Source organism: Sciurus carolinensis, chromosome 2, assembly GCF_902686445.1.
Source record: "Sciurus carolinensis chromosome 2, mSciCar1.2, whole genome shotgun sequence".
Classification (NCBI taxonomy): domain Eukaryota; kingdom Metazoa; phylum Chordata; class Mammalia; order Rodentia; family Sciuridae; genus Sciurus; species Sciurus carolinensis.
In genome coordinates, this window is record NC_062214.1 from 86991738 (window position 1) to 87014953 (window position 23216).

A 23216-nucleotide genomic window follows, 5' to 3' on the forward strand; every position below is an offset into this window, starting at 1 on the left:
CTTGGTTTCTTCTCCAGTATGTCATCAAGTGTCTGCCTCACCCCAAGGCCACACCCCACTTCCCCACCCTGACCTCTGACCTCTGTCAATTTCCCAGCCCTTTCTCTGTCCTTTACCCAGCTTGGGAGAGAAGGCAGAGGTGGGACAGCAGAAGAGAGAGTCAGTTCTTTTGTTCCAGGTGCTCTTTTACAAGAGCAAGAAAGCTTGTTTTCCTCTGTCCTAGTTCCCTTTCTGAAACTATGCTCCATGGATGGTGACACACTGATTCATTTCAGCATTAACCACACGCCCACTTGCTTGCTTGCTTTCTCCCCCAACCCCTCACACACACACACACACACACACACACACACACCAGGTGATGGAATCAGCTTTCCCAGTCTGTGGCTAAGTGGGAGAGGTGAATATACTAAAGTAAACACCAGGATGCTACCAAGAAAGGAGCTCTGTTGAAGACACAATGCCCACCTCTCTAGTCATGTGAAGACAAGGCTTCTCAAAACCCAGCTCATCCTCAGGCACCCTGCCTGAATGTCACTGCTTCCAGGAAGCCCTTCCAATCTCTCCTAGACTGAAAACTCCACCCTCTGTCTACCAATATGCCCCATACTCATCCATCCGTCCACCCACCTCCTCTGTTCCCAGGGGCTACGAACTGAGTACTCAGTTGGGAACCACATACAGATTTCAGGGAGAGAGAAGTTAATCAAATGATTCCATCAATTGGTGTCTAGTTTCTGACAGTAAAGACAAGATGAGAGAAAGAGAAGATGAGCATGTGTCTAAGGACCTGAATAGTGGGGATAGGGGACAAGGAAGGGTACAGGAAGGCCTTCCTGAGAAAGGGACAGGTCCTCTGCTCCATCTTCCCCACCCACTGGCTATCCTGCCCTCTGCCTCTGCTCCTCCCCAGCTGGGAAGGCCAGCCACCACACCCACAACTGTGGCCCCGGGGCCTGATTAAAAGCTTTTGCAATAAATGTGCACTGAAGTTAATTGTCTGTTATTACAAGGGCTGGGAAGGAAGGTGTCTGGGTTCCAAAGAAAAGCATAATGGTGTGTTAAAATGGTCAGGTCCTCCTGGATGTCTTCACATGGCTCAAGTGTGGGTTGGGGAGGAGGGAGGGAGGGTCTGCATTTAATCCAGGGTCACAAGATCTATGACCTTTACATTGCAGACCCGGGTTCAGGGAGTCAAGGATATCTTGGAGTTCAAGATTAAGGGACATCCATTCTGCTTGTCCAAGGGAGAAACAAAGGGTGTCTCTGGGTCACCTCCAGTCTCCCCCTGGGCACCGTGGAGTTCTTTTCTCTGGGAGATGGGACTGTCGATCACTCTCCTGAGCAAACCCTGATTTGGTGATGGTGGCAGGGAGGCAGGTGGTACACCGCTCACTAGCTAGCTCCTGGGAGTGGGTGTCGACCGAGGGAGAGAGGACCAGATGTGGCGAGGACGTCGTGGCCGCTGCACGCCTCCTGCCCAGGTGGCAGAGGGGCCGAGACTGGCCTGGAGCCAGAGCCCATGTGGTGGCCGCGCGCCCCTCCCCGCGGCTCGAGCCCTCCCACTTCCTCGGAGTGGGCCGCGGCTGTCAGAGAGCGGGCGCCGAGCGCAGTGCAGGCTCCTGGCGCCGCACTGAGAAGGCTGCTGCTCTGGCCCGCCGCCTCCGCCACCGCTCTGTGCCCGCAACCCGCCGCAGCGCTGCGGGCCATGGACCTGCCCAGGGGCCTCGTGGTGGCCTGGGCGCTCAGCCTGTGGCCAGGTACGTGTCCCCGCTTGCCTTCCCTAGTCCTCAGAAGTCCCTCCCTGGCCCGCCGGGGCCTCGGATCCAGATGGTAGGAGAGGGACACGATGCGCCTCCTAGGGTCGGTCCTTGGCTGTTCTTGGGGTCGTGGGTCCCCTGGGAACTGACTGCCGTTTAGTGACTCCAAGTTCAGCAAAAGAGCGAGTAGCGCGGAGGCAACTTAGAGCCCGCAGTTCGGTGTGTTTGGGAAAAGTTGAAGAAGCTTAAGTTGAAAAGAGCCGAGGGCTGGTGACTCCGCCGGACGCCTTGGGTCCGGGAGGACCGTGCTGGGGGAACTCGGCATCACAGGAGCGTGAAAGGCGCGAGTTCCGGACTGGGAAAGAGAACCCGACGCGCCGGGCGAGGGTGTCTCGGCTGCCCTCCTGCCTGGCTCCAGGGGAGCATCCCGGAGTTTGGAGAGTCAGGCGCCGCATCCCGGGAGGCTGGGGTGGGAGGCCCGGGAGCGAAAAGCTGCCGAGAATTCCTCTGACTGTGGAGCGACCCCAGGGCGTTCGGCCCCTCGTCGGTAGTAAGCCCTGATCTGCCCAGGGCACGGGTGGTTGGGCACAAACCCGCAAACCAGGACCTCGGGAAAAGTTACCTGACACCCGGGTAGGAATAGGGCAGCGCCCCCACAACCCGCGCTCGGAATTATGCAATTATTCAATAATCCCGGGAAGCCGCAGTCGCCGAGACGCACGTAGCCGCCTAATGTACTCCAGGTGTCCGGGCGCGGCTGGGAACCAGAGTCCGGCAGAAACCAGAAATGGGCTCTCCGCACAGGGCACCTAATCTCAGGCCTTGGCATAATCTCGGGTCACACTGGGCGGCCGCCAGCGGCGCTGTTTTGTGGCGGGAGAAAGTTTTCGGGGTTCCTCTTCTGCGTGGCGGAATGCTCCTGCAAGGTCCAGCCCCTGCTGAAGCACTGGCCGGGTGTGGGCGCCCGGACTCTCCTCCCTTTCTGCGTGGTTCCAGACCTTCGCTGGAGCCAGTAGTGGGATCTGACGCGGTGGCAGCGGGAGAGGTGCCTTTTGGGAGCGCAGGTGAAGACTCTCCAACCCTCTCCCCAGTCTGCAGACACCACAGGAAACAAGTGCGCCCTCCTGTCGTTGTATAGCAAACTTCTGGGAGGTCCTGTAGTTGAAAGGGCTTCCAGCTGAGGGGTTCAGTTTAGATCTTAGAGTGACAGTTTAAAACAAACATTAATGTGTGAAGTTTGGATTTGGGGAAAAGGCAGGGAAGAGCTGCCACCAGGCCGACAAACACCTAGAAATTAGTTACAGGGGCAGAACCCACTCTAGCTGATTTAGATGGGAGAGAGGTGACATCAGGAACTGTCCTTAAGTCACTAGAAATCCAGTCACAGGAAAAGGAACCCACTCCTGTGTGCCAGATATGTTGCCCCATAACCTGAGATGGAATGGCTGCCTTCCAAGCTAGAGACAGTCTCGACTCAGCAAGCTAAGAGTAAAAAGGCTTTGGAACCAGACCCGGCTTTCAGTTCCAGCTCCATGGCCCATGTCTATACAGCCCTGCACTGGTTCTGTGACCTCTCCAACAGGTTTCTTTTGGGGAACAATGGAGGTAGAAATCTGAGTTGGTAAAGTTGTAGAGTTGAGTAAGTGAAGCAGAGTAAGGAAAGCTAACACTGGGCTTGGTGCACAGTAGGGCTCAGTCAATGGTTGTTAATGTTGTCATTCAAGAAAGAGGTGGTAAAGGACAGTGGCATTAAAGAGCCTCGGAAGACACAGGATTTGTGACTCAGAGCTCCCTGTATATGAAGAAAACCACTGCTGCTTTATGTCTGGTCAATTTGGGTTCTCGAAATATGGGATTCGTTAAACGTATCAATCAATGTTGAAACAACGGACATCTGCTTGCAAGGAGCTGGGGGTAGGGTCTAAGCATGTGTGCAATCTGGGCCTTGCCCATAGCCGAGGACAAAGTAAGACCAGGGAGAGCTAAATAGAAGTGCCAGGAAGGCAACAGAGCAGAGAAACTTGGGGCTGTTCAGATGAGAGAAGTTCAATGTCGGTTGAATAAGCAAGGGCAACTTCCTGGAAGAGGAGATGTAATTTGAATGGGACTCCGAAAGAGTGTGTAGAGTGGGTGTGACTTAAAGTGAGACTGTTCATGTTTTAGAGTACTAAAGGGGAAAAAAAGGTGGATACTTTAAATCCACAGAGATGAAACTGTCAGTCTGGACACTATAGACCAAAAGGATCTCAGGGGTCATTGGGTCCATTCCTCAGGAACCAGGGCATTATTGATATTGATTTGTCACCTGTGTGTCAAGTAGATGCAACGTCAAGTGAATGTAAGAAGCTTGCCTACTGGTGGTGGCACAGTTTGGTTGGAACAGGGACCGGCTAGAGGCTGGGTTGGGAGTGAGTTGTCACTAAGACAATTTTGAGTTCAGAGCTTCTACCTTTTCAGAGATCCTGCTGCAGAGTGGACAAGGTGATAGGGTAGACAAAGCTAACAAGAAAGCCTCTTTTAAAAAGTCCAGAGGCATTTACGGTTGATAGAGAGAGTAGGTCCATTGACCAGAACTTCCAATCACAATACATCTGTAGTAAGGGTGATGATTCTTTAAAAAATGCACCTGAGCACCTGTTATCTGCCAAACTCCATAAAGACACAAGATACGATCAGACACAAAGTGGGGGCGAAGGCTCAGGAGTCTCACTGCTGTGATCCTGCTCTGCCAGTTAGGGCTATCTGCCCTTAGCAAGTTACTACATGGTTCTGTGCCTCAATTTCCTGCAAAGTGGGGATAATACTAGAACTTACAAAGTTATCATGAAGATCAAATGAACACATTTACATACCATGCTGGGAAACTGCCAGACACATATTAAGCACTGACTGAAGTTCTTTCTTCTCCATCATCATCATCCTTTCGCCAGAAACATACCTTTCAAACTCAAGTCTGTAAGAGAAGTCTAAGGGAAGTCTGTTGGAGACCCAGAGGAGACATACAGGCAAGCACCCTGAATAAACCAAACTTCTCTAGCTTGGAGATGCAGTTTGTCAGTGTCACTTTGCCTCCCCTTTGTCTACTTGCTAGGAGATTATTGATCGAGACGCTCAGGCACTGTGAGCTGAGGCGCATGGCATGCAGGTTCTGGGGTTCTAAGGAGATGGGGTGAAGCCCGCCCTCTTTCCGATTTATGCCAGGAGCCTAAATAAGCCAAGATCTCCCCAGCCCCTCCCTCCAAAGACCTGGCCTAAAGTCTTGACCACCGTGAGAACTCACCATACCCCTCATCTCTACCATGGACCCCCAAAGATGGGATGCAAATCTCGTCCTTCCCATCATTCCCAGCCCACCCACACAGGTCTGTGGGCCCTGGAGGGACTCAGTGTCTCCCCTCACCCTTGCTCTCTCTGAATCTCCCTCGCTCCCCTCCTCACTCTTCCCCACAGCAGGGCACGTCCTTCATCCTCAACCCCCTCAGCCTGCCGCAACCCCTAGGCTTAGGAGAAAACCGAGCTCTGAGCTGGCTTGGCGTGGCTCTTCCTATGCAGAAGGGAGTTCATTTGAAGAATTTAAGAAATTCATTTTTCTCTCCATGAGACCCAATCTGGGGTACTATCATCTCACCACAGACTTCAAACTTCCTTTGGAGTCAAATTTGGTCATTGTTGGAGTGTGCCTACAAGGAGGCGACGTCATGATCCTCCCCAGACGGTGGCCTTTGGCCGACTCCGAGACAGCCAGCTACAAAACAAGCTTTAAAAATGCTCCAGAGCACTTCAAAAAATCACATCTCTGCCACTCACTGCGTGCCCCTTCCGCTCCCTACCCCCAAATCTAGGGCTCTCACCAGGATCTGTAGTCACTCGCAACTATTTTCCCTGAAGCACTTGTGAGCTCAAGACTCGCTCACCCTTAGCATGGAGAGCTTGCTATAGTGAGCCATGGCGAGGTGGGACTGTCCCCAGCTTTACCGTGTCAATCCTAACCACCTGAAATCCCAGGAGTTTGTTCCCAGTGAGGGGAGAAAGGTTTGGGGGAGCCTAGAATAGGTCATCTTGTAAACCCAAAGGAAATGAGCACCAAAAAGTTCAGTGGAGTGTTTTCACATTGGATACTTAAGACCAAGATGTGTGAAATCTCACTTGGAAGGAAAAGTTGGAGTGGCCTAATCCCCTCCCGCCCTCTCTCAGTTCTCCCTTCACCTGAACACTGACATGGTACCCTCACCAAGCAGCAGCAATAATCAGTGCATGCAAGACTCAGGAGCCAGGTCACCTGCATTCGAATCCTTTCTAGTTGGGTGAACTCTGGATAAGCCCCCCAGGGGCTCAGTTTTCTCAGCTGTAAAATGGGTAGAATAACTTCCCGAGTCCATGCTTGGGTTAATGACCCATATGTGATTCATTCATATCACATGCACAGAGAAGCATCTGGCTCCCAGGAAGCTCTCAGATCACAGAGTAGTTTTTATCCTGTTGGTCACTTATCATTTGCTGTGCACACACTTTCTCACATCTCAGTTAGACCTTGCAACCACGGCATGAAGTCACTACTATGATTCCCAGGGTACAGGAGTGAAGAAAAATGAACAGTCCAAGACCATATGGATAAAGTAAGAGGCAGCGTCAGGATTTGCCTGACCCCAAAGCCACAGCTCTGATTCATACACGATACATTCTCTCTTTGGAAAATGGGCCTGGAAGGCATAGAGAGACACCATGGGGCTCTGGCAAAGGAGCTGACTTCAGGGAAAATGAAATCAGGGTGCCAACAATCAACCTCGCTGCCCACTAGCGGGGTGCCTGCCCCTTCAGACTCAGTTACACATTGAGTCCTCCATGCAAGATGCTGGCTTGGTGAAACGGGGTACTCACAGGTACCTCATGGCCTGAGATCCTCTCCTTCTCGCTACCCCAGATCAGAACCCACAGGGGCTCGACCACTTGCCCCAAGTGCCTTGATATCCTGGGACACTGACTGCCCAAGGGTTCCCACTCAGCCCATTCTCCTCCCCAGCCTGCCCTGCCCGCTTCCTTTCCCCTAATAGAACCTGCTCTGCGCTTCAGGCCTAATGAGTTCATTCATGCTGGTCAGTGCTAATGAGTAAGGACAACTCAACCTGTCCTACCCAAAGGGATTTGCATTTTAATTGGGCTGTGCCTTAAGCCAAAGGAATAAAGAGGGTACCAGGGCACTTCAGGCACCAGGACAATAGGAAAAGGGCAAAGGAAACAGGGGAGGCAGGGGGCCTACCTGGCTTGGTCCAGCCAATCAGCGCCCTACGCTGGCCCTTGTCACTGACAGACAACCTCTTCCTATAAGATAGAGGAACCCAGTCTGTGGCTTGGATGGTGCAGCTCTAAAGCGGGCAGAGGTTTTTCTACGTGGCATGTGGGTGAGTTGGGGAAGTTGCTATAGCAACATGCTCCAGGATTCGAAACAAGATGACACAGAGAAGGGGTTCCTGCCTCTGAAGCTGGGACTGACAGCTTTCTTCCCCCAGCAACATCACCCAACTGAGCCAGACTACCAGAAATCCTGACCCTGTGGATTTCCACAGTCCATTTCTTCTCTATAGATCAGAGGGCTGGGCCTCAAGAAAGCCATGGAAAAATCATGAAATGGGCTCATGGGTGCACCTCCCACCAACAGTCTGCAAAGAGTGTTCCTTCCTCTGTTAGGAGAGGATGTGCCCATTAGATGGATAGGGAGACTGAGGCTCCTAAAGGTACTGATTTCCTGTGATTTTCCCAAGATCACATGGGGACTCAGGACTAGGTCTTCTGACCGAGAGTGAGGTTTAGACACTCATTTGCTACACCCAGCAGGGGAACTTAAGGAGTAAATAATACTTTGGTCAGAGAAATAATGTTCCAATGGTAGATTTTTCTACACTGGTGGCAGTCAAGTCATGCAAGGTCACTGGAATCATTCTGGGGTGTCCCTAATCTCCACTATCCTCCTTCTCAGCCTAGTCCTTTCCCAGGCCCTCACCCCCTCTTCTTTCCAGGAAGGCCACAAAACAGTCTCCATTTCCTCTCCTTGTGCTGGGGCTGCTCTTTTCCTGGAGCTCACGGCCCCTCATAGTCAGTGATTGGTGGTGATCATCAAGTCCCTTAGCAGAGTTCCTCTCCAAGTTCATTCACACCACTTGCAGGACCCACTGCAAAATGGAAACGCGAGGCCCTTTGTTTTAAAATTATAGAAAATTTCAAGAAGGTCACAGTAGAGCATTAAGCCAAAAGTGAGGACTCCTGAATTTGGGTCCCTCAGCTACTGCATAGTCACATGTCCCTGAAGCCAGCCCTGCTCACATGGTCCTGCCTACAGGTCTATCATTTAGCAAGAAAGACACATGATCCCACTTTACAGATGAAGAACTGAGTGACTTGTCTATTTCAGCAACATGTTCTGAGCACCATGTAGCCCAGGCACCTCAGGTTCTGGAGATTCCAAATTAGATACGGCATAGCCTCTGCCTTGGGAAATGTGGGAGTGGGGAGCAGTCCACAGATCCCCCGATGCAGGGCTCATGCAAAGTGCTGGTGTGCATGGAGGGCAGGGGTGTCCATGGAGCAGCTCTAAAGGCACGCAGATCATTTTGAAGTCCTGAGATCCCAGAGACACTTCTGTCTCCAGTGACTTTGAGAATCTTTGGAGGACCTCTGAGAATGTGATGCTGGGCTCTGGAGCCACCTTGGCAATGTTGAGAAGCTAGGACTTGCAGTATTGGCCTTTCCACAACCCCAAGGCTTGCAGTGGGTGGTTCTGCTGGGCTAATGCTTCTGAAGAACTGGGTCCCTTTTACTGCCCACTTCAGGTCCCCTTGGGGTCTATCATGGGATGGTGGATGATCCATGCTAGGAGGCACTGAAGGGCTGTCCTCGACCCTGGTGGAAGCGGGAATGATGGCATGAAGTAGAGCCTTTGCCTGGGCCCTGCCCACATGCACGGTCACTCCACCAGGGCCCTGCAGTGGGGATTTTTAAAGATCCCCCAAAATTCTATTGGGTAGCCTAGGCTGAGGCTCACGGATGTAATCGAAACCCAACTGCCAATCAAGCAGAGGAGAAAAGGTCATCCAGGGAAAGGAAACGACTTGCTCAGGCCCCGCAGCACATCAGGTGCTGCCAGCCTGAAGTTGGGTGGCTTCCGTGGCCGAGCAGGGCTGCACATAACGCCTGAGTCAGGTTTGAGAAGCTGAGCGCTCAGTGAAATTTAGGGGTGTGATTCGGTGATTGGGGAGTTATTCATTGGTGACACTATCCCCCTACTAGGCCATAAGCTACTTGATCACTATGTGGCACCACGTGGGAAAATCAAGACAATCAAAGAGGAGCTGGGGGAGGCCAAATTGGCCGAGGGTCCCTGTTAGAGCTGCTCCTAGGCCTCTGAGCAGCACAGGGGCGGAGGATGGGGGAGGTTCCAGCCGGGTGGGAAGGGGCCATTAGGTCATTTCTAGGTCCCACGGATGCTTGTTGAGAGTGTTCAGTTGAAGCTTCTGATTTCGATGGGGCACTGGCAAAGCTAAGCCAGATTAGGCGAGGAAGCAATGCTTCACCAAGGAGAAAGAGCCACTGGCCTGGGGCGCAGAGTGGAGGGGCCCAGGACCTGCCCCAGGGCCCTAGCCTGACCTCAGGTCTCACTGTCCCCCTTGCCCCCATCTGTCCAGATCTTTCTCAACAGCAGCTAAAGTGGGGCTAAAATACAACCTGAGTGTACGCTACGCCTCCTTAAACCTTCAGTGACTCCCTTCTGCCTTTGGGTTAAGTCTAGACTCTTGAACGAATCTAGCCAGATCCTGAATGGCTGGCCCTCATTTCCATCAGGGCTCACTGCTTGCAGGACCACAGGCACGGACCTGCTCAGCCCTACAGCACCCCATCCAGACTGAGCTTCTCCAACGTGCCCAAACACAAGAGCTGCCTCCAGCCTGCACTCAGACTGTCCCCTGTAGCCCTCTCAACCCTGCCCCTCCTTTCTCCTGGCTACCTCCACTGATTCCTCAGATCTCCATTTGGCCTTGTAAAAGCCTCGGGTCCTTTAGTCAAACCCTGGGCCCCCCTCATGTGATCTCAAGGTATCCAGTTCTTGCCCACCAAACAGTATTTCGCCTGCCTGAACACCTTCCCCATTGTGCTAAGAGCAGGTGCCAGGGCTCAGATCCACCACTGCAGCCCGAGTTCTTGCACAGTGCTAGATACAACAGGTGCCATGTAGTGAATGAATGGAAGAACCACCTGTCAAGGAAACAGAGACATTTAAGAGCGGGACAGAGGTCTGAAATCTCTTTGCACTTGTACTTGATAAATAATAATACAAGGGAAGAAGTAATACAGCTTATAAGATAGCTACAGATGGAGGACTCTGAGGTTTGAAGGGTGGGAGACAGATTTTTTTTTCAAGAAGGATTTACTTGTCAGCAAAGGAGGTGAGTAGAGACTATATTGGAGCAAAGCACCTGAGGGTGGGTCAGCATGTACTGTGGGGAACTGCAAGAATGCAGTCGTGGGCTAAAGCCACTGAGAAAGAAGTCAAATGCCAACTAGAGCATTTGGATCAGCAGATGGGAGCCATTGAAGGGTTTTGAGGGAGGGTAGGGACACGTTCTAATCTACATTTTGAGCTGCTTCCTGAGGAGGGTACAAGTGACAGGATGACAGTGGCAAGCAGGTGGAATGATAGGAAGCACCTAGCACTCTACCACTGGACTAAGTCCCAGCCCAAGTAATAGGCAATTGGTGCCCCTGACCCGAGGAAAGTGCAGGGATGAGGGGGTTCAAGGAGGGGAAATGGAGTCAGTTCTGGACATGTCACCCTGGTGGAGTTTGTGGGGCAGGAGGAGGCAGTTGGCATGTTGCTGGGAGGTTGGAAGCCAGTCTAACTCTGAGCATTTTGACCAGCAGCCATCACACAGCCCGGCCTGAGTGAGAGCAAGCATCCCATAGCATGGAGCCTCTGTCCCCCCCATCCCCTTTTTGGGCCCAGAAGCAGTGATTCATGCCCCAAACTTAAGGAGAACTCAGATTCTGGTTTTAAAAGCCTTTTAGAGCAGAAGAAACCATCAAGAGCGCCAGGCCAGACCACAAGCCAAACATCAGCTGTGGAATGTGCTTGCTGCTGATGGAGAGGCCAGCCAGGGGCAGAGGCCCTGGCAGGCTTCATGAGAGGCCCTGCCGGCAGGCCTGAATGTGGTCAAATTGTCCCCAAGATGGTCTCTGCTCTTTCCTCTCTTTTCAGCGTGGATCGGCCTGCACCGCATCTAGCACATGGTAAACCCACCCCCTAATGCCCACCCCTGCCCCCCAGCCTGGTCCACATCACACTTGGTTTTACACAGTGGAAACCTAGGTGTATAGTGATTTCCTAGGCGAGAAGTGAGGGTGGAGCAGAAGTTTCAGATGCCTCATTTCCCACAAAAAGTAGTGATTCAGACATCAACCATATACTGCAGAATGTAGCCATGTTATTTGGTACCCAAGAAGGAGCTGGGAGTGCCTGGAGAGGCTGGCAGGGGCTGAGCACAGACCCCAGGTTAGGGACCAATCTCTGGGAGCTCTCTGACATGAATCCTCTGTAGTGCTTTAGTATATGACGGGAACCCTATTGTACAGATGGAAAGACTGGGTCTGAGCCCAAAAAGTCCATATTAAGAGCATGTTTCACTGACTTGGAGTTTTGATATTGGCCTTGACACTTATTAAGTGTGTAACCTTGAGCAAGTGACTTCCTCTCTTTAGTGAAAATTATAGTGCTACCTTGTAATCCTGACTTGTAGGGTTAGTATAAAATTGGAAATACTACCCAATAACAAAACGTCTGGCAGGAATGGAGTGCTCAACAAATATTAACAGCAACACTAGCTAACTTAGAAGTTAAGTTACTTGGACAAGATCACCCAGGTGATAGTCACAGCTTTGGATTCAAACCAGGCAGTCGGATTCCAGGGACTGTGATTCTGAGAGGTCAGATGACTGTTGCTAATCAAGACAACCAGAACCCAAACCTGGATCTGATCATCTTGAAAGCCATCTTCTTTCCTGACTTTTTGTTGCATTTTTTGTTGTTTCTTGTTTATTTGTGTGTGTGTGTGTGTGTGTGTGTGTGTGTTGCTAGGAATCAAACCCAGGGCCTCATGCTTGGTAGGCAAGCACTCCCCAGTCCAAAGCCATCTTCTTCATGCACACAATTCTGGTTGTATCTGTGTAACCCCTTGATTACTTTCCTTTAATGGTTTTCTTTAATGTTAACCTTAAATCAACTCAGTATTTTCACAGAACCTCATCCCAAGCAATAAGTGCTGGAAAAATCTAGAATATGATTTGCTTGTAATTTTAAAACACCCATTAAATAAATACATGTGTAATCAAGTTTTAAAGTTCCCTCTTGTTCAACCTAAACTCCTCTCGCCATGGGAACACTGGGTTCCTCTGGGTGGGAAGGACAAATCTCCTGCATTCCTATCACCCAGAACTGAAGTGCTGTGGGGGTCAGGTGTGACTGGGGGACTCTCCATCTCCCTGGGGTGATTCCATGGCTGCCCTGACACTCTCTCCTTGGAGCTTTGGTCAAGGTCTCCTCAAAGGCCAGCAGCTCCCTTGGAACTCTCTGGGGAGCCCCTGGGGAAGCTGGCAGGTGTTCAGGCATTGGGAAGGCCATTTTCTTTTGTACTGGGCCTGTGTTAGGGGAAGGCCCAGGAGTATTTCCCACCCGCAGGCAGCCAGTCCCTTGCTATTTCTGGTTGCTGTCTGGGTGGCCCCACTAGACTGGTCTCCATTGCTGAGGGTAGGCCAGGGAGAAGGAGCCTTCCCAAGTACCCACTCATGAAGGCAAAGGAATTTTTTACATGGAACCTGAGGGGAGTCCAAATCAGTCCGTTGCTCTTACAAAAGAAGAAGAAAACCCCTCATCAACAAACTTTTTAGTAGAGGCTAAAGGAGGGAGGAACTTGCTGCTTTTCTTCACTCTGGAAACTCTAGAAAGGCCTCCTCTTCCAGGAAGCCCTCCTAGACCACTGCCCAAAAAAAAAAAAAAAACTATCATATTTCTGTGGACTTCACTGTCTTGTCTTATCAGCAGCACGCCTGCTCTTCACAAGGCTGCCTGGATCCCGTGGGTAATGGGCTCTGTTCACTTCCTTCTCTCTCATTTTCTCTTCCCCTGGGAATCATTGCACCTTCTTGCCCACACACCCCTCATAAGCACTTGACACTGTCCCAGAAGTGCGTGCCAGCTAATGCCCTCTCTTCAGGCTGGGCTCTGCTCAGTTTCTACGTGAGAAAACTCCTGCAAATTCATTCATACAGAGGAGTTCAGGCCTGACAGAGCAGTAGACTTCCCGCTTTCCCCTACCCCTGCCCCACAGCTTAGAGATTACTCACTAGAGGCTGCTTGAAAGCAACCATAACTCAGCCCAGCTGGACAATCTAGTCCAACCCTGAATGTTACAAATGTAGAAACCAAAGCGGTGCTGGTCTCCATCTCTCACTAATAGAACTTTCAAGCCAAGGTAATGGCAAAGCCTTGGAGTCAAGATGAGGGCCCCTGGGTCAAGCTTGGACTCTGGTACTAAATTTGAGTTAGCTGCGTGCCCTCTCAAGACTTCCATTCAGTCACTTCTAAAATAAACATTTGGCCTTCATGCTTCTAAAAGCCCTTTAGGGGTTATGCTTCCATGCTTCTATGGACATTTCCTGAGCCAGTTGGCTCTGGTTATAAAGCCTTATGTGCATGAACAAGCAGTTAACAACAGGGACTCAATTTTAAAACAATTTGCTCTAGTGCACAGGTGGAAACAGTGTAGGCTTGGCCCTTGCTCATCCATACATCCAAGATGAGTCTTGGGTCTCAGGGGCCCCTGAGAGGCCCAGCACCCAGCACCCAGACATCCTAACAGAGTCTGAACATCCCAGACAAGGGACCATCTATGGCTTGCAACCCTCCAAAGATGGGAAACTTACCACCTAACAAGGCAGACCTTCATTTTCTAGCAGAGGCAGATGAACTCATGGGGTCCTTGACACCTTTAAGGACCTACAGTGGCAGTAGGCAATTAAGATGACTTTGCAACCATCTGAAGACTGGAAGGACCTCTGCATGACCATCAGAGAACCGAAACACTTCCACTCCCCAATGCCCCACCCACACCGAGTCCAGGCAGTGGCATCTGGTGCATCTATGTTGAGCCCTGAGCAGCCAGAAAACTTTTCAGATGGGTGTGGGTACCCATGGTAGGGCGAGCCCCACTGACTTGGAAGGGAAGGGCCCCCGCGATTCCTTTTTTAGTTTACATTCAAAGAGCTGGGTCAGACTGGCCCGTCAGTTCTCTGGGTCCTTATTACCCTACTTCCTCTCCTCCAAGGGAAAGCCCTGCCACAAATTGCATATCTTGGGCTTTGTCTTGCTTTCTTTGCCCAAACACTCGCGGGGCTGGGGCTAATCTTGGATGCCCAGGGCTCTTGATCCATACACCCATGACAAGTGGTACACAAGTTTAGGAACTGGAAAACTGAAACCAAACTGTCTGAGCTCCTTGAGTTGGTTAGTATGCCAGCTACCCAATTCAGCTCCTTTTGAAATGGCCTGTGGTCAGGATCAGAGTAGGCAGGACCACCACGTACAGCTACACAGGCTGTGCATTGCATAACTTACATCAACTACAATGTAAACAGCGCCCTCTGCAGTTGGTGTAATACAGAGACCCTAGGAGTGAGGGAGTACAGAAGATGATAAAAGTAGGCATAGATGGACTTCTTGGAAACCTACAAAGGGACTTAGGGATAGGACAACTAGTTCAGTATGTGCCTTTTCAGAAAAGGAAACTGAGGACCAAGAAGAGGAAGAAACTGGTTCAAAGTTGCAAGCAAGGTAGAAGCCATGCTGAAATTAGAACTAGGGTTTCTGAAGCCAAATGCAGTCCCTCTCTGAGGCTCTAAGTATCATGCCCCCTTCAACCCTTAGTTGGCAGGTTAGAGTCTTAGAGGCCTGAACACTCACATTCATTTTTTACTGTCTCTTTTGCAAATGTATATTGATCACTTATTGTGCACTAAGCATTGTTCCACATGCTGAGGATGAAGTGGGGACACAGAAATGGTCCCTTCCACTGGAGTGCTGGTGAATGTTGAACAATGAATTCTGGCTCTTGGGATAAAGTGGAAGAGTTCTTATTTGTAGCATTTGCCCATTTCCCTGGTGTAAATCCTCTCATTGTGATCAATTTCAAGCTACCCAGGTGACATCATGGAATTGGAAGATGGCACCTCATCAGCTCTTATAAGCAGGCTCCAGCACATGCTGGTCCTTCCCTTTGTTTGACTTAAACTCCAGTGAGAGAGGAGACAGAGTTCAAGGAAGCAAACAGGTCTTACAAGCACCTGCGATTATTTTTATTTGTAAAAGGAAAAAAGAAGATGTGGTGAGGAAGAATAATGGATTCTCCATAGCCTGCTCAGAGATGTTTCAGATGCTAGGACATTAAAACTGGAGGGTGAGGAGAAACCAGCTGAGCAAAGATCTCAGGAAGCCTGTCCCAGGCAAAGGGAACATCTAGGGCAAAGATGCCAAGGTAGGAAAAGGGCTTGGTGTGTTTGAGCAATGGAGAGGAAGGTAGTAATGGCGACACTCGTGGTGTAGAAGGCAGGCCCCGCAGCACTGGGAAAGCCTGGGGAAGGGTCTGGGATCTATTCTAAATGCTCTGAGGACTCCAGAGGTGTTAAGCAAGAAAATGCCACCATTTTAAAAAAATCACTCTGGCTGCTGCAAAGTGCAGAGCAAAAATAGAATGGAGCACCCAGTTAGATTTGCCAAAATCTAGGTCCCAAATGACAAGAATGGCTTGGTCTAAGGGACAACAAAGGAGACAGAGGAGAGTGGCCACACTGGAGAGGACCTGAAGGGTAGAACCTGCAGGATTTGCTGATGGGAAGTAAGTCACGGGAAACGACTTCTGAGCCTCTGACTTGCAGGTCGGGGAGGTGGGCATGCCATTTCCCAGCATGGGGAGGCTGGGAGAGAAACGAGTTTGGAAAAGAAAACCAAGGGTTCCTTCTTGGACAAGAGAAAATGCCCTGAAGGCAGCTGGACATTAGCATGGGGCTCCCAGAGCAACCTGAGTTAACCTGGGGCGGAAGGGGGTTCTCGAGAGCCTGAGCCACTTCGAGGTTGGTGGGGGTGGGGAGTAAGGCACAGCCCAAGGTTCACACTGTTGGCCAGAGTCTGCAGGGACAGGTCTGTGGTCACAACTCTTGAGACTTCAGTTTTCCACCCAACCTGGTGTGTGTGTGTGTGTGTGTGTGTGTGTGTGTGTGTGTGTGTTGTTTGTGTGTTTTAGTTGATTAAGACTTGATTGTACTTTAAATGCAGAGATTCATAATATTGCTATTGCTACTTTTATGTCCTTCATAGCAGTTCTTGAAAGCTTAAGGGAGGAGCTCCATCTTGATCAATTTCCCTACTTAGAGAAAAGGATAAATGATATAAGACAGAAAAGTTCACTAGCTTTCATAAAACTGTGACTTTAGTCTTAAAGGGGGTGATCCATGTGTCCTCTGAAGGCATAAGATGATTCTCCAGTACTGGGAGGAAAAACTATGTTAATTAGGGCCAATTTCAGTTTGCTGTTTTCAATTTTCAGGCCTGTTTTCCATGATCTTGACATCTGCTTAACCAGCACCTTGGCAAACTCCCGATTTCTCAAAGCAATGAAAAGGGGCTCCGTGGTGCTCACCAGCACCTGCTGTTTCTCTCAGGACGCTTCTATGAATGCCTCCATTTCAACCTGCGCGCCACCTGCCCTCAAAAGTGTTCGGTCTCCTCCACAGCCCAGGGAAGGTGTCCCCACCACCACGCAGGCTGCCAGCTCCTGCTTGCTGGCTTCTGACTTAGAGAATTCTTCCTTATCTAGCGCTGCAAGTGCCTTGGAGACTTGAGGGGAGGTCATCGTGATAGTATTAGCAACCATTAGTTCCTTTAGCACCACGTATGACACAGAGGGAATGCACAGGGACAGTCGTTTTCTGTCCAGATGACTGCAGTATGGGAGAGAGGTAGGCAGGAGGCCGGGCGAGGCAGGGTCCTCCGAGGTCGCGCCAGGGCCTGGCTGGAGGGGAAGGGGGCTGCACTGACAGTGGGCCGCAGGTGAAGGGCAGGCTGCCCTGTGCCTCTCCACTCGGCTCCTTCCAGGCTGGAGGTGACATGAACTTGGCGAGCTGGTGCCAGGCAGCACATCTTTACCAATAAGGCCAGGGGAGTCTTCAGAACTCTGGGCTAAGGTGGACCTAGAAGCCGTCCCGTGAGGACACCCAGCCTCCTTGTCCCACCCAGGAGAGAGCTTTCCCATTCCCCCTGTGTTCTTTTTTCACACATTTAACATTCGAGAGGCCGTGCTAATCCCTCTAGATCCGGGGCCCTTCCTCTTGGGCTGTGACCACAGCCTCCCCTGAAACAGGCGCTGCTTCTAACCGCTGGCGCGCTCAGGGCCTCTGGCTGCCAGAAGAGCCATGGGTGTGGACTGGGACCTGCTGTTTCCCAAATGAGCTAATTTCCCTGAGAGACTCCTGTAAGAATCGAGGGTGTGCGAGGTGACGCCTTTCCATGGGGCATCCTCGCTGCCTTCCCCCTTCTTCCGTCCTTCTCTGGCCAGGCCTAGCCAGTCTTCCATGCAGGCGGCCCTCTGTCCCTTAATCTGGACTGTCAGGAGAAATTGTCCCTGCCACTCTTCTCCCTGCCGGTCTTGTCCACACTGCGTGATTCCTGGACTCTGCGCCTAGAAGTGCACTTGGCCCGGCTTCTCCCAGGGCAGAGTCACAACCTTTATGAAGGCCTGGAGGCCAAGGGTATGAGGCCTGGCCAGAGACAAGGCTCTCCCCTGCTTCTTCACCGGCGGGAAGGAGGAGGAAGGACAGTGGTCGGCTGGTGAGCTCAGTGGTTGGAGGAATATGAAGTGGATGGGCTCCATGGTGGTCGTTCAGAGAAGGCTGCAGGAGGTCCCAGGAGGGCAGGCACTGTGTGGAGAAGCCAGGCACTTGTGTTGATTACAGAAGTGAGAACACAGTTGAGCTTTTTCAAGACTGAAGGGGGCTCATCCCTTTCCTTGGAAGACCCGAGAGTGGACGAATTTGCTCTAAAGCAGAAGAGGGCATCTGGGCCTGGTGCTAGGAACCGGCTGGTGTCACCAGAGCAGCTCCAGTGAAGGCAACCTCTGATGCGAACAGCAGGGCAGGGCAGGCGGGTGCCAACTAACCCCTGTGGGGGCTGGGGGAGCAGCTTACCTCCAGGAGTGGCTTCAAGCTGAGGACACTGCTGGAGGGGAGGTAGGAAATGTTACTGGTCCTGGAGGTAGTCTGATGGAGTCTCGCAGGAGAAACGCCTTCTGCTCACCCATGGTCTGCAAGACCCTCCCCTCAGGGGGAGATGAATTTGGAAATAGATCCAAAGGAAAAAAAGAAAACAGACTTAGGACAGCAGAACTGTAAACATTTTTAGGCCACCAGGGAGACTGATGCCCAGAGAGGGGAAGTATCTTGTTCAAGGTCACACAGCCAATAAGTGGCAGAACCCAGGAGAAAAACCAAGTTTCCTGATGCCCAGCCTAGTTCTTACCACAGCAGTCTTAGCACCTAAGAGCTGGGTGCCAGATATCCACGTCTCCATTTCTGAGTCCTAGAACCAGCTGTCTTAAAGTCAGAATTCTACCAGTTGGCCTTTGACAACCATATCTCCCCACCTTCCCTAGGTTCTCCCCTACCTAGAAGACCCTAAGGAGAGAGGCTCCTTGATATTCCAGTGCCACATAGTTCTGTTATCAAGGAGTCAGAGTATATGGCCTGGGGTCCACAATTTTTTAACTAAGAGGGTCTAATGGGAACCATGATGACCTACCTACTTGCCCTAAATCTCATTGAGATTTTCAGGTCACGGTCCAACCCCAGGGCTGGGCAGGGCTTCCTGGGAAAAGGTGATCACATTCCTGGACCCTCACCAAGGTCTCTGTCTTTCTGACATCTAATGTGTCCAGAAGCCCCAGCCAGAGAAGGAAGGCCCCACTGCCAAGTCCCCATGGTGCAAGTGAGGGGCGGGGAGCTGGTCTGGAGAGTGCAGAGCATTTGATGATGATTTTCTCTAATACTTTCCTTTGGCTTAGGAATGCAAAATATTATCATTTTTGCCTGGAGATTTCCCTTCCCAAATGCACTTGGCTCTGGCCCACATCGAGATGAGTTTGCGTTCTTCCCGCAGCCTGGGCTCCAATCCTAAATGGTTTGCAGAGACTCGAGACAGATGCTCTTGTGCTGACAACTGGAAGTCAGCTGTGTGTTTGTCCAAAAGAACCTACTGATGTGTGCCAGGGCTGCACCTTAGTTGTCAGAGGCTGAAGCTCTCCTTTTACAGATGGTAAACGGGGCCCCAGAGAGGCATGGTGTCTCCCCATGACACAGACAAGTTAATGACAAGGCGATGTTAGAACTGAGATCGCCCCGCCCCTGCCCAAACTCCTCTTGGCTTTGCTTCAGATAATATTGACTTAAAAACCTATCCATAGGCCCCCAGCAAGGCTGTGAACTCTGAAGACCACAACTCATGTCTTACCCCACTGGGTGACCCCATGACTCTGCATGCCACCTGGAGCACCCTAGACCCAAACAGACGATGACGGAAGTGAGGTCTGATGGGGACTGATGGGGAGTAGAGAGGGTTAGAAGAACCACTGGTGACCTTGGACAACTCCCGCCTTTCTCTGGACCTTACTTTTCTCACCTACAGCACCAAGGTCTTAAACTCAATAGAGTGGTTCTCAAACTGTATTCCAGGGAACCCTAAAGTGCCAAGGAAAATGCTGTAGATTTGCTCCTGAGGGTGGAAAACTATGACTTGTTCCTGCATCCACCCTCAGCATCAACCTTTTGTGTCCACTTGGGATTCACTGAGAAAAACAAGGTTCAGGGACCGATAGATGATTTGATCTCTAAGATCCCTGCTTACTCATAAAAGTATAATCCTAGTAAGTTCCCTGATGATACCTGCTGCACACTGCCTTCTGCCCAGTGGTAACTTGTCTGGTAGGGAGCTCCTGTCGCATGGTGACTAGAAACAAAGAAAATGAGGTGGAGGAGGCCTCATGCCGCGGAGGCTGTCCTGCAGCACAGGGCTGCTCCAGAGCCCAGGGTCCCGGGCTGGTCAGGGCTGACTGTGTGGGTCTGCGTCTGCATCCGCCACTCCCTGAGTGGGCAGGCAGCCCAGCTATCAGGCCTGGCGCATCGCTGAGGTAGGGAGGGCTGTGACTTGCGCCGGGCCACACTGCTCCCTGACAGGCTAGGTGCAGTCAGGCCTAATGTCGAGGTTCCCCCGGGAGATCCTGAGGAGGGAACGACTAGGCTACTATCCCAGAAGTCTTGAGTCCCCCAGATCCCCAGCTTCCCATGCCCCTGTGTCTCTGTCCATCCAGGCAGGTGGTGGAATCTCTGTGCCTCCGTTTCCTCACTTTGAAAACAGGGATCATGAAACATCTGCCAGTTGGACTGTTGTAAAGATACACGAGCTGCTACTTCTGACTACCTTGCAGTGGTGTGCGGAGGGTCTGTGGGTGGGGGTGGTTGAGCAGAGCTGAATTTTCTACTCTAATTCAGCACATGTTACTGAGCACCTTCTACGCCCGGAGTCCTGGGGTAGGAATAAGGAGCTGAATAAAACCCAGTCCCTGTGCTCACTCTGCTCAGAGTCCTGGGATGGATGGATGTGTTAATGTGGTTGGTTAGCAAAGATCCACGAAACGCACTTGGGTGGGGCTCAGGCAGAGCCACTGCCCCCGAGAGCCTCACAGTCCAGGGCCATGTCCCCATCAGCCAGGTAGCTATCTGTGGGAAGGAACTGCACACTTCTAACCCACCTGGAACTTCCCAGGTCAGGGCCCAGATGCCCACCTGCCTCAGGCCTCCCAGAGCCAGTGGTGACCCCAGGGTCTCCTTGGAGAAGGTGGATCCCCTGCTTCTCCCCAGGGTCGGAGGGCTCCCTGAGCTGCAGTACCTCCTCTCTGGGGGAGTGCTCTTCCCTCAACTAGCTAGAAGCTTCCCTGCTTAGAGGACCAGGTCACCCCTTCCCGACTTTGATATCTCACAAGTGCTTAGAGGAACCCAGACGAGGGCCTGGAGACTCCAGCCATGCCTCCAAACTTGGCCTTGCTTTTCCAGGTGCCTATCTTTGCAACAGTGCCTCCTGGGTAAAGAGAAGCCTGGCTGGCAACAGGGCAAGAACCATCAGTTCTTGTTATTTGCTTGGGCAAAAGGGCAGCCACGCAAATGGTGCAGACCAGTCAGGCATCTAGAGCTCGGCTCTTTCTTGCTTTGGAATGTGCTGTGTGTTTCCATAGCAGCAGGAAGTCCGCTTTGCCCATCTTTTTGCTTAGGATGTGTCAGAGTCCTCTCTCCCTCCCCCTCTTCTGTCTAGGATTCATGTTCAGATGTGAAGATTCTTGGGACCCAAGTAAAATTGGGAAGAGGGAGATAGCAAAAGGGATGCTTGGTGAAATTTCTAGCCTCCTTCACCCACCTCTGCTCCCACCACACCAGGAAAATGGAAGCTCAGGCTGACCCAGTCAGCATAGAGCAGGCCTGGAGATCCAGGTGAGGTCCAGATGATGGACAGGGGGCTGAGATGCCCATAGCTAGGTTCACCCAGAAGCTTCCTCTTGCTATCAACTCAAACCCAGGCTCATCCTGACAGCCAGGGCCCAGGGGACTCTGGCTCCTTCATGCTTTACTTAGTCTCCCTGTGCTATCTCTTATAATCAGGGAGTCGCCTGAGTCTAGCAAGAAGGAGCCAAGGGACCCAGGTAAAACTGGCAAGAGGGCGATAGTACCAGAGACCTAGGGTGGGTGGGTTTTGAACCAGAGGCAGATTGGAGGACTGTTCTGGGTGAGGTCACTGAGGCGAAGATTCAGGAACTGAGGCGATGGTTGGCTCCAAAAGAAAGGAAGGCTCCACAGGCGGGGTTGCACAGCTCAGGACCCATGAGGACCTGGGGTGCACACTGTCACTTCCTAGCTTTGTGACCTTGGCCACGTGCCTACTTTTGCACCTCCATTTCCTCACCTTAAAGTGAGAATAATAACATTCTACTTCTAAAAGTTGTTGTAAGGAGTAGATAAATTAGAATAGAGTCTGGTACGTGATATTTACTCTGTACATGTGTTACTTGTATGATTGTTATCAAGGTGGTAGGGGATGGTTAGCACCTAAGGCAGAGGGCCACCAAGGCAGGAAGAAGCCACCAGGTACTGGTTCTAGGTTCTCAGAAGGTGCAAACAAGTCTATCTGCACCTTCTGGACACAAGGTAAAGATAAAAAGCCACTCAAGGATGTGCCCTGAATAAGCCCAATAAGAGGAGGGAGGTAGGCCCTGAGGAGCTCACAGGAGGCCATTGTAGCCCTGGGAGTGGGTCACACTGTGGCAGAAGTGTGAGGAGGGAAGAAAGACCTGGGCAAAGACACTGGGCGGGCTGAGGGCAGGAGCTTGGAGCTGCCTCCAATGAGTCCTGATGGGGAGACAGGTTTGATCACACGAGCACACAGGCTGCGGAGAGTTACCAGCTGTGATAGAGAGAGGTTGCCAGTTACCTGCTAGTGACGAGGTCATAGCACAAGATCCCAGGCAACCAAGGTGTCAGGAAGGCCTCCTGGAGCAGGTGGGAGGATGCGACATTTGTGCTGAGGTTTGCTGACGGAAGTTCATCAGAGGCTCACAAGGGAAGGGCATGTGCAAAGGCCCCAAGGCAGAGGAGGCCAGGTGTATCGGGGGTTTAGAATTGTGACCTGGTGACGGGCCCGCAGCAGCCAGAAGGAAACGCACATCAGATGAGGCCAGGGAGGCTGAGGGTCTCCCAAGATCCTTAGGAAGTTACTTGGGAGGAGGAGGGAGGCGAGGATGGACTGTCACAGGGTGGGCACTTGGCTAGCCTGGAGCAACAGGTTGACAAGAGCTGTGCTCCCCTGCTGGCACTTCCCAGCTCTTGGGCCCGTGACTGCCCCACATGCTGAGAGGTGGTGCCCCCCCCTTCACCTGTGGCCAGTGAGTTTGAGAATTCTGAGCCCCCAGTGATGTTCAAGCCCAAGGCTATGGCTCTGGGCTCCTCTTGGGATGAACCGATGCTTTTTTTAAAGCCAGATAAGATTCTGAGAAAGGGAGCAGCAGCTGATGTAACTTTGGCCACCATCCACAGAAGAGCAGCCCAGGAATTGTGGTTTCTCCCCCTCTGTCATCAATCTTGAGGGCAGAAAAGTGGCAAGTGGCCCGGCCAGGCCCCTAACGTCTCTGCAATTGGCCTGTTGATTCCCATCAAAACCAAAGTTGTTTTGTTTTGTTGGTATTTGGGGGCCATAAATCTCTGAGAAGAGTTCATTCCCTAAGTATGAAAACCATCGCCATCAGAGAAGGCCAGAGATCTTGTCGGGAGCCG

General features: G+C 51.6%; 1 protein-coding gene across 1 annotated transcript in view; it reads left to right on the forward strand.

The window, feature by feature from the left end:
• The first annotated feature begins 1648 nt into the window (after positions 1 to 1648).
• Itga11 (integrin subunit alpha 11) overlaps positions 1649 to 23216 on the forward strand; it is a 108738-nt gene continuing 87170 nt past the window's right edge. Inside the window, exon 1 of the mRNA XM_047539777.1 lies at positions 1649 to 1760. Within this exon, the coding sequence (XP_047395733.1) occupies positions 1709 to 1760 (52 nt within the window). The 5' untranslated portion in view covers positions 1649 to 1708. The remainder of the gene's footprint in view (positions 1761 to 23216) is intronic.